At 39.5% G+C, this 14161-nt stretch overlaps 1 protein-coding gene across 9 annotated transcripts in view; it reads right to left on the bottom strand.

Annotated features, from left to right (window-relative positions):
* The window catches only part of MBTD1 (mbt domain containing 1), a 78106-nt gene that overhangs the window by 34482 nt on the left and 29463 nt on the right, over positions 1-14161 (bottom strand). For 2 of the 9 annotated variants that reach the window (XM_006153597.1, XM_027773857.1), the window contains exons 1-4: positions 12242-12440; positions 8555-8694; positions 7147-7261; positions 6252-6334 (exon numbers count right to left, since the gene is read on the bottom strand). In XM_006153597.1, the coding sequence (XP_006153659.1) occupies positions 6252-6334; positions 7147-7261; positions 8555-8694; positions 12242-12395 (492 nt within the window). In that variant the 5' untranslated portion in view covers positions 12396-12440. The other 7 variants (XM_006153598.1, XM_006153600.1, XM_014589810.2 and 4 more) reach the window with 5 other exon arrangements.

The following is a 14161-nucleotide window of genomic DNA, read 5'->3' as shown; positions in this document are numbered from 1 at the left end:
AAAGATAGAGATAGACACATAGCGAGAAATCACCCCCTGGGGGGGGGTGGCCACTCTGTAATCCCTTTTCCTCTATTCTCCGCTTGGGACATTGGGCAACCATGCATACGCGCCCGGTGTGTTTAAGCCACCGGGTCCAGGAATCGAACCACAGTCGACTACATGGAAGTTCAGGGACATAGCCATTAAGTTAACTGCCGGTCCCATAATTTTATTTATTTATTTTAATTTGACCAGAGAAAGATAGAGTGAGAGCAAGACATACGGAAAGTGAGAAAGCAAGCCACCAGGAGGTCCGGGACTTGAACCGTGGTCAGCCATGTGGGAGTCTAGCGCCCTTAACCACCTTGCCATCTGCTGGCCCCAGATGATTACATATTTCTAGTCTTGGCAATAATAGCATTAATAAAACATAAGAATATATAGTTCAGGTATCAAACAAGAGATCTGGAGTCTATAAATATGTAACTGAAGGAATAGGATTTCAGCTTTTGTATGATTTCATGTTTAATATCATTGCATGTTGTACACTAGGGAAAGGCTTTACTTGATTTTTATAAAGCAAAAACAGTATTTCAATTTAGAAGACCACAGTCTTATTAAAAACAAAAGAAAGCATTCTGGCCCAGTCGCAGTGCAGCAGGTGGCAGGGCACTGGAGCTGTATGGGAGGCCAACGTTCCAATCCCTACTTGACTTGAGCTCTCCAGGTGGACCTGCACACACCCACTGTTCTGACTGGCTGTGGTATGGTGAGACCATACTTAAGGTACCTATTTCTCCTCTACTTAAGAAATAAACAAACCAACAAAAAAAAACAAAACCCAAAAAAGTAAGAGGGCTCTAAAGTTAAATGTTCTGAATATACATACGCTAATTGGAGACTGTTGGGTTCAAAAATAACTAAGAGAAACAAAATAACAGAAGAAAATAAACTGAATTTCATTAATGTATACAGAGTATATCTAACTGGGACACGGTACTGTTTTAATATTTTGGATGTTTTCCACCAACAGGATACTGCTTTTAGAGGCTTAATTAAATACCACATTGAAAAAAAAAAAAAGAAAAAAGAAAAAAGTCTTAGCATTATGAAAAGTTGGTTTACGTTCCAAAGTTGGGAATTATAATCTAGCTACTCAAAAGTGCAGGAGAGATTTTTCCATGTATAAGAGATGGACTGGGGACCAGCAGATGGTATTACAACCACAGATTGAGTCCCGGACACAGTGGCTTAAAACTCACATGGGGGGCTGGTAGGTGGCGTGGTGGTTAAGAGTGCTGGACTCCCACATGGCTGACCACAGAGAGTCCCAGACCTGGTGGGTTTGCCTTTTCACTTTCTCTTTTTCTTTCTCTGTCCCTCTCTGATCAAATTAAAACAAATAAAACAAAGTTCAACACAAATTAAAATAAATAAATAAAACAAAATTCAATAAAAAACATTCTAAAAAACAAAACCTCATGCCAGGTGCATGTGCACGCCTGAAGTCCTGAGAAGGGAATGGAGGAGAAGGGACTGTGGTGTGGCCATCACTCCTGGGGGATGATTTCTCACTTTCTGTCTATCTCTGTGGTAAGCTCACATGCCCTATAGCAAAACTTCTAAAAAAATTTTTAAAAATATATATAAAAAAAAGAGATGGACTAAATAAACTAGAAGATTAAAAATATTATTTACTTTCACCTATCATCATTATTATTTTTTAACCTGACCAGAGAGAGACAGGGCAAGAGCGAGAGAGGGAGAGGGAAAGTGAGAAAGCGAACTACCAGGTCCCAGATTCAAACCTCAGTCCATGTGGGAGTCCAGAGCCTTAACTACCATGCCACCTGCCAGCCCAAATGAGAGGATTTTAAAGATGTCTTATGGCTTTGTGACCATATATGATTTATAATTAATTAAAAGTGGCATTCCTAGGGCCATCATGTCATGGTGTGGTGGTTAAGATGCTGGAAACCCGCATGCCCAACCACAGGTTCTAGTCTTGGGCTTGGAGGCTTGAGAATCATTTTGGACGCGTATGTACATGTGCTCAAAATCAAGAGGAGAATGGAGAAGGGACTGTGGCATAATCCATTTCCCCTGGGTGTTATTTTTGACTTTCCCTCTCTCTGTTTCTCTCTGGAAAACACATGTACACTACGGCAAAAATCTAAGGGAAAAAGGGGTGGTGGTGGGGTCAGTCCAAATTCAGTTGATTCTGACCTCAGGGGCTACCAAAGAAAGGACAACCAATGGTCAAGGCCAAGACTCTGACAGTATTGCCCTATCCCCTGCCAGATCTGCCCAATCAATGTGGCTTCCTCTCATTTTGGTCATGTTCTGAGTAATATTTCATTAGGAAAAAGAAGAAATTCTGATGTTTAAATAGAAGATCTAAAAACAACCACTTAAAGTGAAAGGTAGATCAGTTATATGGAAGTCATAACACACAAATTTCTAAGAAGCAGATATATTAAATGACTGGGGCTTGATTTCCATGGCTGATTTTAAAATATTGTCAGACACCACTGTACCTGAGTGACTGAGCATAAACCACTATGTATAGTTAGAGCAATGATCAGAGTAGGTAAGAGTCCTCCAATGTACTTTGCAGAAACTTCATTCCCAGAAATTTAAAGACAGACCATGAAGAATTCTAGTCTTGAAACGGTATGATTTTTTTTAGAACTGATCACAACAAGATCTAAGTGCCAGAAAGTAGGCCATGTTTATTTGGGGTTCTTATTCTAGGAAAAGACATCAAAGGGGTTATAAAAACTAGGCAGGCAAGGCCAATACTGCTCTCGCCTCAACTCCTCTGCTTCCATGTTACACCTGGGTGTTCTTTTTCTTTTTTAATTCTATTTGAAAAAGAATCTCCTAGGAGCACAGAAAGGCTTCCAACCTGTGCTGAAGTGGGAAAGAAGGCAGATCTAAGTCTGGAGAAAGGGGCCCTTATGAAACGAGTGCTAGAGAAGGCATCAAGTGTTAGAAGACTCTGGTGACACAAGGCAGGGTCCTGTGCTCTCAGCAACTTCCAGTAACAGGTTTTCTACAGCCAAATCCACTAACTCTCTTTAGAGACCGAGATAACTATCTCAGGAAGGAATATCATGAAGAGTCAACTCTAAAGGACAAAATCAAGTTCAGCATTAAGTCTGACCTCCTAAACCAAATGGCTTCAAACAAAGATGCTGGTTAGATAGTGAAGCAAGCTTTCCATATAAAAACACACTAAGGAATTACCAGTAGAAGATTTTCCCTGTTTGGTAAGAAGGCAGTAAAGAAAGGTTAAGTGGAACAGGAAGGCACTGAGTCTGTGCAACTGTGAGACGGATACCTCACTTCTGAGTGAGGAAGAGAAGGCTCCACGTCATCGTTATTAATAATGTGGCTAAGGATAAGCTGCTGTATTGTGTATGATACTGTATTTTAATCTTAACAAAGAAAGTTGGAAACAAAATCAATTTTGTTATAACGACAGATTTTCTTACAAAGAACTTTAATATATAACTATTCAGAGATATGAACAGGAATAAATATGCGCCTGGAACTCTGAAACATCATTTTAAAAATATCCTACTTATCTAAAATACCTTGACACAGTTTATAGTACTAAAACAAAAAACAGATACAAAGGGAGATAAAGGCCATTCAGAAGGGGACAGCACACAGATGTTCCAGGAAACCAAGATGGAAGAGTTACTGTAACTGAGAACTAAATCTAATTTTGAGCAACTCTGCATCAGAAAGGATTATCCTGGACCAGCCATAGCAGAGCAGTTACCTGCAATGCAGAGGAGGCTAAACCCTCCACACCCAACTGGGCTGAATCCCAGTCCTGGTGGCAACACGCTGGGCATGCACGTGAGTGCTCAGGATTCTGATGGAATAGAGAAGTGGAGGAAAAGGACTGTGGGGTGACTAGGCCTTGATGGGGATGCTTTTTCTCTCTCTTGTACATGTACATGGGCCGAGGCACTGAATCAAAGAAAAAGAAAAAGCAATATGCTGGGCCAGCAGATGGCGTGGCGCTTAAGGCGGCTGGATCCCACATGGCCAACTTCATAGTTGGGATCCTAGACCAAGTGGTTTGAAAATCATGCTGGGAGCATTCATGTGTGCTCAAAAAATCCTGAGAGAAGAATGTAGAAGGGGCTGCTGTGTGCTCCCCTCCCCCATGGGAGGTGATTTCTCACTTTCTCTGTCTCTGTCTCTCTCTAGTGAGTGTATGTGCCTTATACACACGTTAAAAACACACACACAAAAACGTAATGTCCTGAAGGAGAGTTAAAAATTTGCTGTAGCCATGTATGTAATATATCTCACAAATATGGCTCTAATAGTATTATGGCAAAAATCACTTACTTTACCATACTGAGAAAAGTATCTGAAATAGTTGGGTTGGTTTAACTAGTCATCAACTAGGAACTTAACATCTGTATTTTTTTAATTTTTAAAGTTATTTAATTTACTATTATTTTCTTTTTTTGAAGAGATTTTCGCTATAGGGCGCATGCACTCGCCAGACAGACAGAGAGAGACATAGAGACAGAAAGTGAGAAATCACCCCCCAGGGGGGATGGTCACGCTGCAATCCCTTCTCCTCCATTCTCCTCTCAGGATCTTGGGCATGCACGCACACGCGCCCGGCGTGTGTTTTTAGCCACTGGGTCCAGGACGCGAACTGCGGTCGACTATGTGGGAGTCCAGTTACATAGCCATTACGCCAACTGCTGGTTCCCAATTTACTATTATTTTAAAAAAAATTTCACTAGAGAGAAAGTGAGAGAGGGAAAATGAGAAAGCAAGCCACCAGGTCTGGGACTTGAACTGCAACTGGCCATCTGAGAGTCCAGCACTCCAACCACCATGCCACCTGCTGGCCCCAATACTTGTACTATCAAAAAGAAAACTAGCAAATTAATGAACTGAACTTTAATTTATATATCTCCCATTGAATGAATATGCTCGTCTTTGATCAAAATGCTTTAATGGTCAAGAATGGGTAAAACTTCATATGGATTCCTACAGAATGCACCCAAGCTCGGTTTAGCTTAATGCTATTACTTAAAGATAAAGCCCGAAGTTTCCAAAATTTTGAATATAAATGAAATTTCATTATTTCCTAAATTCTCTTTTCTTCTTACCAAAATTTTGAATATAAATGAAACTTCATTATTTCCTAAATTCTCTTTTCTTCTTATATACAGACAGTAGAAAGCAAATTCTTTTTTTCTGTTTTTAACAGCAAATAAAGTGGGCACATGTGCTCACCATAGAGAAAGTATGAGTGAGGGAATGTGTGTACCCCAATGGGGTGTGGTCACACCACAATCGTTTTTCCTCTAATTTCTCCAGTCTGTCAGGATTTGGGCATTCACACATACATGCCCAATGTGTTTTTCAAGCTGCTGGGGCTAGGACTTGAACCATGGTTAGCCACGTGGGATCGGAGTCTCTGCACAGCACATAACTGCTGTGCTATGAGACTGAGACTAAATCTTCAAATACAAATTAAAGTTCTAGTTAGGTTTAAAAACACATCGTGGAGAAAATCAATCACATAATCCATTCAAAAGCAATGAAATAGAAAGAAGCATAACCTGTGATCAGACATTTTTAAAAACATAATTCAATGCTCTGTAACAACCTATTTCCTGAAAAGAACATGTTTTAAAGTGTCTCCTATGATATATATCACATATTTCAGCCCACAATCCTACATTATTACCAGTTCCTTCTTCTGTGATTTTACATGTGAAGAGAGAAACAAAACTTGAAGGGAGACCCTTTTCTTAATTATCAGGTAAAATTACAAGGGCTTAGGTAATATATGTGATGGGTATTTTCTATTAGGTTTCTGAACCATATGACATTGTCAACATGTAACTTACTGGGTCACTGGAAAAGTCATGATGCATTTTTGCACAGAAAAATACATTATGACTTTTTGACAACCCCTATTTTTGAAATACAAAACCAGCAATTTTAAATGGTTCAACTTGATACAAAAATTAAATGAGACTAGTACTTTCTCCTGTTTAAAATAATTTCAAACTGCATTTCTTTACAGGAAACTTTTACTTGTAAAACTTACAGAATTTACTTTGAGCTGTTAGTAAGTATAATTATTAATGAGACACATTTCCATGATAAGATATAAAAAACAAACACCTTCTAAGGATAATATATTTAGCTGTTACTGTACTTTCAGATTGAAATAACTAAGCATTTTAAAATAAGGTAAAAAATGCTATACTCACATGTTTGAAACAGGTAACTGGAGCGGCTATAAAGCTATTGCTATTGATGTAGTTACCCCAGCTGAAACCTTCCATGGAGACTGCTGCAACAAAAATACATTGAGATATATTACAATCCTCAGCTCTTATTTATAAGAAGGCCATCATTAAAAAGTGAAAGGACAGAAAAGTTAAAGAAAATTTAAGGTTTTCTTTTCTATAAAGATCAAAGAACTTCTCTAAGTAGTATCAGCTTTGGCTCATTTCACATCAGCAAGTAACTAGCAGTTTAAGTCTACTCTACACAACACATGCTCTGTGGGAAGTGAAGTGCAAGCTGTCCAGGTAGGGGAAGTATAGAGAATGTCCAACATAATGAACCCTGCTGCAGCTGCTTCTGTTTTTATTCCCACTCACCTCTTACTGTGTATTTCAGTGATTTATCTACCATGTACCCACCCACCACCCACCACCTTCAAGAGGATTTTTAGGGAACCAGTAGTTAGTGTAATGGCTATGTCACTGGACTCCCACGTAGTCGACCGTGGTTCACGTCCCAGACCCGGTGGCTTAAAACTCATGCCAGGCGCGTGTGCGTGCATGCCCAAGATCCTGAGAGGAGAATAGAGGAGAAGGGATTGCGGCGTGACCATCCTCCCTGGGTGTGGGGGAGTGATTTCTTGCTTTCTGTCTCTCTGTCTCTCTCTGTCTGTCTGGCAAGTGCACGTGCCCTATAGCGAAAACTTCTCCAAAAAAAAAAAAAAAAGAAAAAAAAAAGAAAAAGAAGCCTAAAGTTATAATGTGCTAACAGAGTACAGAATCAGCTTAAACACAACGCCCAAGTTATAATGTCATTGATTAAAATCAGGTGAATCAATATTGAATATTTCACTTATGTTACATTCGCCAGTATTACCTGCTTTCGTCTTCGCTTGATTTTGTAAGGTAGCTTGATACTGAGCATATGCAGCTAGTTTAGCAACTAAAGGTTGTTTCTGAAGAACTTTTGCTTTCTTTGTTGGAGGCTTACCCTAAAACAAGAAGAGTTAAGTAAATAGGGTTCTTTTTCATCCCCTTACCACTGACATTTAACTTGACTGCATACCACTTATTCTGCTTAAGTAAACATCAAGGGTTTAGAAAATTATTAAAGCAGAGGAAACATACAAGGAATTTTAACATGAGAATTTTTCTGGAGTTCTGCTACAGTGTAGATATCTAAAATGGGTAGCAGAGTTGGCATAGACTAAAATAGCAATATGCAAATTAATATGTTAATAAAAAATTATATCCTTTAAGATGTTAAAATATAGGCTGTGATGGATACTTGATTCCTTCTTCTAGTAGATAGAACCAGTGGTTATTCACTCATGCAGGCTGCCAAGCATTGCTATTTACATGGTAAGAAAAGATAATTTAATGTTCAAAGAGCAAGGGACTGAGGTTTATATACCTTTAGTGCTAACGCAAAAGATCAATGACAAAATGATCATGGGCCAAATTCACAGTGTGACAAACTGCCATCCATTTGGGTACAGACCACTGCTCAGGATCTTTACGTACTGTCTATCTGAAATACAGAAATACATCTAAGTGATGTATTTCCTTAATTTGGGGGATTTAAATAACCCTGAATTTAAGTGCTACATAACGATCACAATAAGTTAAATAAGGATAGGAAGACTGTGATCATCGGTAAAAGAAATGAAAAAATCAGTGATGTAATGCCTTCGAACGATTGTTTATATGCTACAATGGAAACTTCATCAAACAGTCAAGTCTCCATTTTGTAGGCATAGATGCACTTAAAACAAAAACAATTTTTTTCTATACCATGAATGTTTTCAAAAAAGTTAGTGGAATTAACCAAGTACATTTGTTCAAGGTATCAAATGGGTTGTATTTGAGAGTACAAAGCAAGGATGATGGAAAAATAAAATGAGAGAGTAAACCATTTCCCCCTAAATGCTGTAAGATGTTATCTTGATGTTAACTCAAAAAGAAACAGGGAAAAAAGAAAATGGTTTAAATTTCTGTATATAAAGAGGTGTTTATTATATGTATTTGGAAGAAGTATTTTTAATCCACTTATACAAACAATTCATAGATTATTCTGACTAGTATGTTCTGTCCATTTTAAATAGTTATTCAATTTTATAGACCAAACAAGCTTTGGGGCCCAAGTAGTTTCTAAAAATGTGGGGTATGAAATGGTAAGTTGGCCAATTGGGCAGAGGTGGAGTGCAGTGAATCACAGTCAAATGACAGATAAATGGGGAAAGCCATAGAAATAACAGAAATTAGGAATAAGAAGGTTTCTGTACCGTTACCTGAAGTCTGGCCAAAATGCTTGCCTTCTTGGAGTTTGATGAGTAACTTCTTGAACATGAAACGCTGCAGAAACGCTTGGTTTTAGAGTAAAAAGCATCTCGTACACCAACCATCCCACACATCTCGCAGGTAGCTAATTAACAAAATTAAAACACTGGTGTATCATCATGTAATAAAATCAATTTTCATCTAACAGCTTAATTTCTTCAACTCTCTTAAGATTTTAATTGAAAAACTCTGGGGGCCCAGATAGAGGTACAGCAATAAAATAGGGGATGGTTCCTAGTTCAAGTCCAGAGTCCTCCCTGAGTATGCTGGGCACATGTATGCCCACGATCTGGGACTGGCTAAAGGCTAGAGATTGACTGTGGCACATAGACCCTGTTGAGGGTGCTGTCTCTTTCTCTGTCATGCATGGAAGAAAGAAAGAAGAAAGGAGAACTTTGTATTGCCATATTAAAAGAAAACACAAGAATTTGCCTTCATGATTTTTTCTATCGCATATACAAGTGAAAGAGAATACTACAGAAAAGTTAGAGAGAGGCCATGGTGAGGGGCACTAGAAGATCTGACTATGCTTGAGATCTGAAATGCTTTAAAAAGGTCCAAAAGACACAAAGGAATAAAAGTCAGATTCGACTAGCATTTTCTTAGTGCTTACCATATGCCAAAAGCATTTTTAAATGAGGTCCAGATTCTAAAAGACTTAGAAAGAAAAAGATGAGGGCCAGCCAGGTGGCATGATGGTGGAGGTGGCTGGATCCCGCTTGACCTAATACATGGTTTAAGCCCCAAATCTGGTGGCTTGAAAAATACACTGGGCATGTGTACATGCCTAAAATCCCAAGAGGAAAGTGAGAGATTGGGTTGCAGTGTGGCCATCCCCTGGGGGTGATTTCTCACTTTTGTGCTCATGTGCTCTCTTTCAGGCCAGTGCCTGCCTCATAGCAAAACAAACAAACAAAAACAGCAGCAAACAAAAGAGGAAGTGCAGCACGACAAGGACTAACAGTGCAGCACAAGCCTTCAAAATACTGCAAAGTTCAAAACTTAAAAAAGTAGCAACACTTGGAAAGCAAGGCTTGCTAGGAACGATAGGAGAATTCCTCAAGTTCTATATTCAGGAGACAGCAAGGAAGGGAAAGGCTTGAAGCCTGAGGCAGGTGCTCTGTTATTCATCAGTGACAGCAAGAACCAGAGTCCCCCACTATGGCACAAGAGATGACAATCTGAAAGGCAGAGTGGTAAGAACAAGTTCACAAGAACTGAAGTTGAACAAAGAGAAACAGTCAGAAGCAAACAATTCCTGAGTGGGTTAAAGTTTCCACCGAAACAGTTAAACTTGGGGATGTGAAGTATAACCAGTATTTTCAGATTGGTGAGAAATCATGGAAAAAAAGAGTGCCATAAAGTTAGAGATGAACAAAGGGTACCTAATGGGGGGAAAATAGCTTTTTGTTGTGAAGACTTTACAGAACATTCTATAAAAAGGTCTGTGATCACCTAGATTAAAAAGTTGTAATCCCAGGGCCAGTAGGTGGCATGGAGGTTAGGCACTAGATCCCACATGGCTGGCTATATGGTGTGAGTCCTGAACCTGGTGGCTTAAAATCATGCCAGGTGCATGTGTGTGCTTGCTCAAAAATCCAAAGAGACTGGAGGGGAAGGGACTGTTGTGTGGCCATCCACCCAAAGGAGTAATTTCTCACTTTTTCTCTCTGTTTCTCTTGTGAGTGCATATGCCCTCTAATAAACACTAGAAAAAAAAAAGAGCTGTGATCCCAAGGGGACAAGACTGGTTTAATGTAGTTTGGATTATATGGTCAAGATCAAAAAAACATTAGTTATTTGTAAACTCAGTATTATTTTCAAAAAGCTATAGCAATTTTGGTGACGTGAACAGAAACATAGTATCCTGAAAAAGAGAAAACATGAACTATTTTCTGCCCTAATCACAAAGAGTGATCAACCATGTGCTCGAAGTGTTTTCCAGGAGTAACTTTCACCAGTAAAACAGGACAGTCACAGGCAAGTAGGACAAGTTGTCACCCTACTACCATATAATCCTAAGTATCCTAGAAGAAAGTAACTGGGATATTGATAAATTATTGTGATACTGTAAGAAATAGCTGAAGATCTGTTCTCCTTGGTGTGCCTTAGGGATACACTGAAATTAAGTGCTCTAGTGTGAAGTGATGTCATTAGGACAAAGATTAGAATTATTCTGTGCAGCAATAAAAAGTAAAATTAAGGGGGCCAGCAGGTGGCGTGGTGATTCAGGCACTGGATTCCCACATGGCTGACCACAGTCTGAATCCTGGACCTGGTGGCTTGCTTTCTCACTTTGCCTCTCTCTCTCTCTCTCTGGTCAAATTAAAAAATAATAATAATAATGATAAATAAAATTAAATAAAATAATTCTCAAAAGCAAAATTAAGGCCAAAAGATAAAAGTTGGAGCAAGGATAATTTCAATTCAATATGAAAAATATTCTAGTAATGAGAAATACTAAAAAATGAAACTACTTTCTCATTCAGAGAATACCCTACCACTGGAAGTATTGAAACAGAAAATTAAAAACCTTTTTTCCCCCAGGTGGTGTGTGTGTTCATGAAGAGAGAGAGAGATAAGGAAATAGACAAAGCACCCTCCATGGGACACACTTATACCATACCCCTTCTCCTCCATTTCTCCCTCCTGTTGGGATTTTGGGCATGTATGCACACATGCCTGGCATGCTTCTAAGTTTGTTTATTTCTTCCATGAGAGAGAGAGACAAGACTGAGAGAGATAGGTACCCCACAATCCACTCCCAGTCTCAGCTAGCCTGGCTCACTGGCATGCATGCCTGCCTGTGAGGTCCCAGGACCCTTTCCATGTGGCATCACCACTGCATTACTGTGTGGCCCTAGGGTATTGTCACTGAAAAGGGAGCCTTTCCTGGAATGTCTCTTTCAATTCTAAGTCTACGACACACTTTCAGTTACATGGGAATTTATCTAATTACTGAATTTACAACCACATTAAGTTTTCCACAGTAGCTTTTTGTTTTCTTATTTTGTTCTACTTGCTTGCCACCAGAAATAGGTAGGCTACAGAGATCAAATCCATACTCAGTCTGTTGAAACTGTCCTTAAAAACTTTCTCAGGGGACCAGCAGCTGGTGATGTGGTTAAGGTGCTGGACATTCATTCCCACATGGTCAACCATGGTTTGAGTCAGACCTGATGGCTTGCTTTCTCACTTTCTCTGTGTCTCTCTCTGGTCAAATAAAAATAAATAAATGAATAAATAAAACGAAGTAATTCTTTTTTTCTTTGGAGAGGTTTTTGCTATGGAGTGTGTGCGTGCGCCAGAAAGACAAGAGACAGAAAGAGGGATAGAAAGTGAGAAATCACCCCTTGGGGGGATGGCCATGCTACAATCCCTTCTCCTACATTCTTCTCTTGGGAACTTAGGCATGCGCACATGCCTGGCATGAGTTTAAGCCACAGGGTCCAGGACTCAAACTGCGGTCGACTACCTGGGAGTCCAGTGACATAGCCATTATGCCAAATACTGGTCCCCAAATTAAGTTATTCTTAAAAAAACAAAAAACAAACAAACAAACAAAACCTCAGGAAGGGGAATAGAATAAATCAAACAAAGTTATGCAACGGGTGAAGGCTATACATACTCACCCATCCCAGATTTACCATCTGGGTACGTGTAGACCTGCCCATTGTTTTTGATAATTGGGAGATTAGAAGGTAAAGGAGCAACTTCTTCTTCACTCTCCTCAGAGCTGGAGCTGCTACTTGTGTCCTCACTGCAGCTATCATAGCCGTCAAACATCCCGAATGCGTCTCTTCTTTTCCTTTTGGATCGTGAAGAACGTTCGATCTTGGAAGTAGAAGACATCAATATGATATGATACAGCACTCATACACAACCAGTTGCACTCACACGTTTACCAATTCTAGTAAATGAGATTTGACAAATAAAAGCCTTGAGAATCATTTTATTAATAAACAGCTAATGTCTGTGTGAAATGGAGTCCTCCAGTTATTCGAGGTATAAATTAGTTATTGTGCCAGCTGTTAATAATGATGGAAAGAACACCGAGTGTGAATTGAAGACCATCGTGTAACTCCAGGTTTGCCTTAAACTAGTTGTGTCACTTCTTCTCTAAAAACAGATTAGATCAGATGATTTCCTTTTTTTATTAGATCGGATGATTTTCTTTTTTTTTTTTTTTAAAAAAAAGGTGGTGGGCCAGCAGGTGGTGTGGGGCTTAAGGCGCTGGGATCCTACATGGCCCACTCCACGGTTTGAATTCCAGACGGAGTGACTTGAAAAACACACTGGACACATATGCATGTGTGCCCAAAATTCTGGGAGGAGAAGGATTGTGGTGTGCCCATACTACCTGGTGGTGGGGGGGCGAGGAGGTGGTTTCCCACTTTCCCTCTCTCTCTGACAAGTGCACACGCCCTATGGCAAAAATCTATAATCACGGTCATATATCAAATATATCCACGAAATTTTCCTTACTTCAATACCTCTTAGAGCCTATAATACGCTTCTAAACAAGCCAGCAGGTGGTGTGGTGGTTGAGGCACTGGACTTCCATATGGTCAACCACAGTTCAAGTCCTAGACCCAGCTGCTTGAAAAATCACACTGGATGCATGTACATGTGTGCCCAAAATCCTGAGAGGAGAAAGGAAGACAAGGGATTGTGATTTCTCACTTTCCCTCTCACTGTCTCTGTCATCTCTGTCTAGTGAGCGTACCCACCCTAAGGCAAAAACCTTAAAAAAAAATGCTTATGACCATGATACCAATAAAAGAGGGATACATACAATATGTATTCTTTCCCAAAGCATCTTTTTTTTCTTTAATTTTTGCTACAAGATGTGTTATTGCTGGAGAGAGACAGAGTGAGAAGAAATAGAGAAAGGTGATAGTTAATCAGTCTCTTCTCTTCAGGACAAATTCTGCTCGTGGGATTTGGGGCATACTTGTACAGATGCCTATTTTCTAAGCTACTAGATTGGGGCATTTAAATTGCATAGTCAGCCAAGTGGGATCCAGCTGCATTATGCAGCTCCCACCAGGTGGCCTTCTGAAACATCCTGAAACACTAAAGCTCTCTGACCTTTTCCATGGTCCTACTACACACAAAAAATAACAATCTACACAACACAAGAGGCATGGTCATTCTCCTAGGGAGTGATTTCTTGCTTTCTGGCTGTTTCTCTCTGTCTCTCCAGTGAATGTACATGCCCTACAGCAAAAATCTCTGGGAAAAAAAAAAAAAAAGAATTACAGAACTGGAAAATTAATATTGCGAGAAAAATCTGATCTAAATCATGCCAGGTGCATGTGTGTGCTTGCTCAAAAATCCAAAGAGACTGGAGGGGAAGGGACTGTTGTGTGGCCATCCACCCAAAGGAGTAATTTCTCACTTTTTCTCTCTGTTTCTCTTGTGAGTGCATATGCCCTCTAATAAACACTAGAAAAAAAAAAGAGCTGTGATCCCAAGGGGACAAGACTGGTTTAATGTAGTTTGGATTATATGGTCAAGATCAAAAAAACATTAGTTATTTGTAAACTCAG

Source organism: Tupaia chinensis, unplaced genomic scaffold, assembly GCF_000334495.1.
Source record: "Tupaia chinensis unplaced genomic scaffold, TupChi_1.0 Scaffold000383_1, whole genome shotgun sequence".
NCBI lineage: Eukaryota > Metazoa > Chordata > Mammalia > Scandentia > Tupaiidae > Tupaia > Tupaia belangeri.
This window is presented reverse-complemented; position numbering and strand designations above follow the sequence as displayed.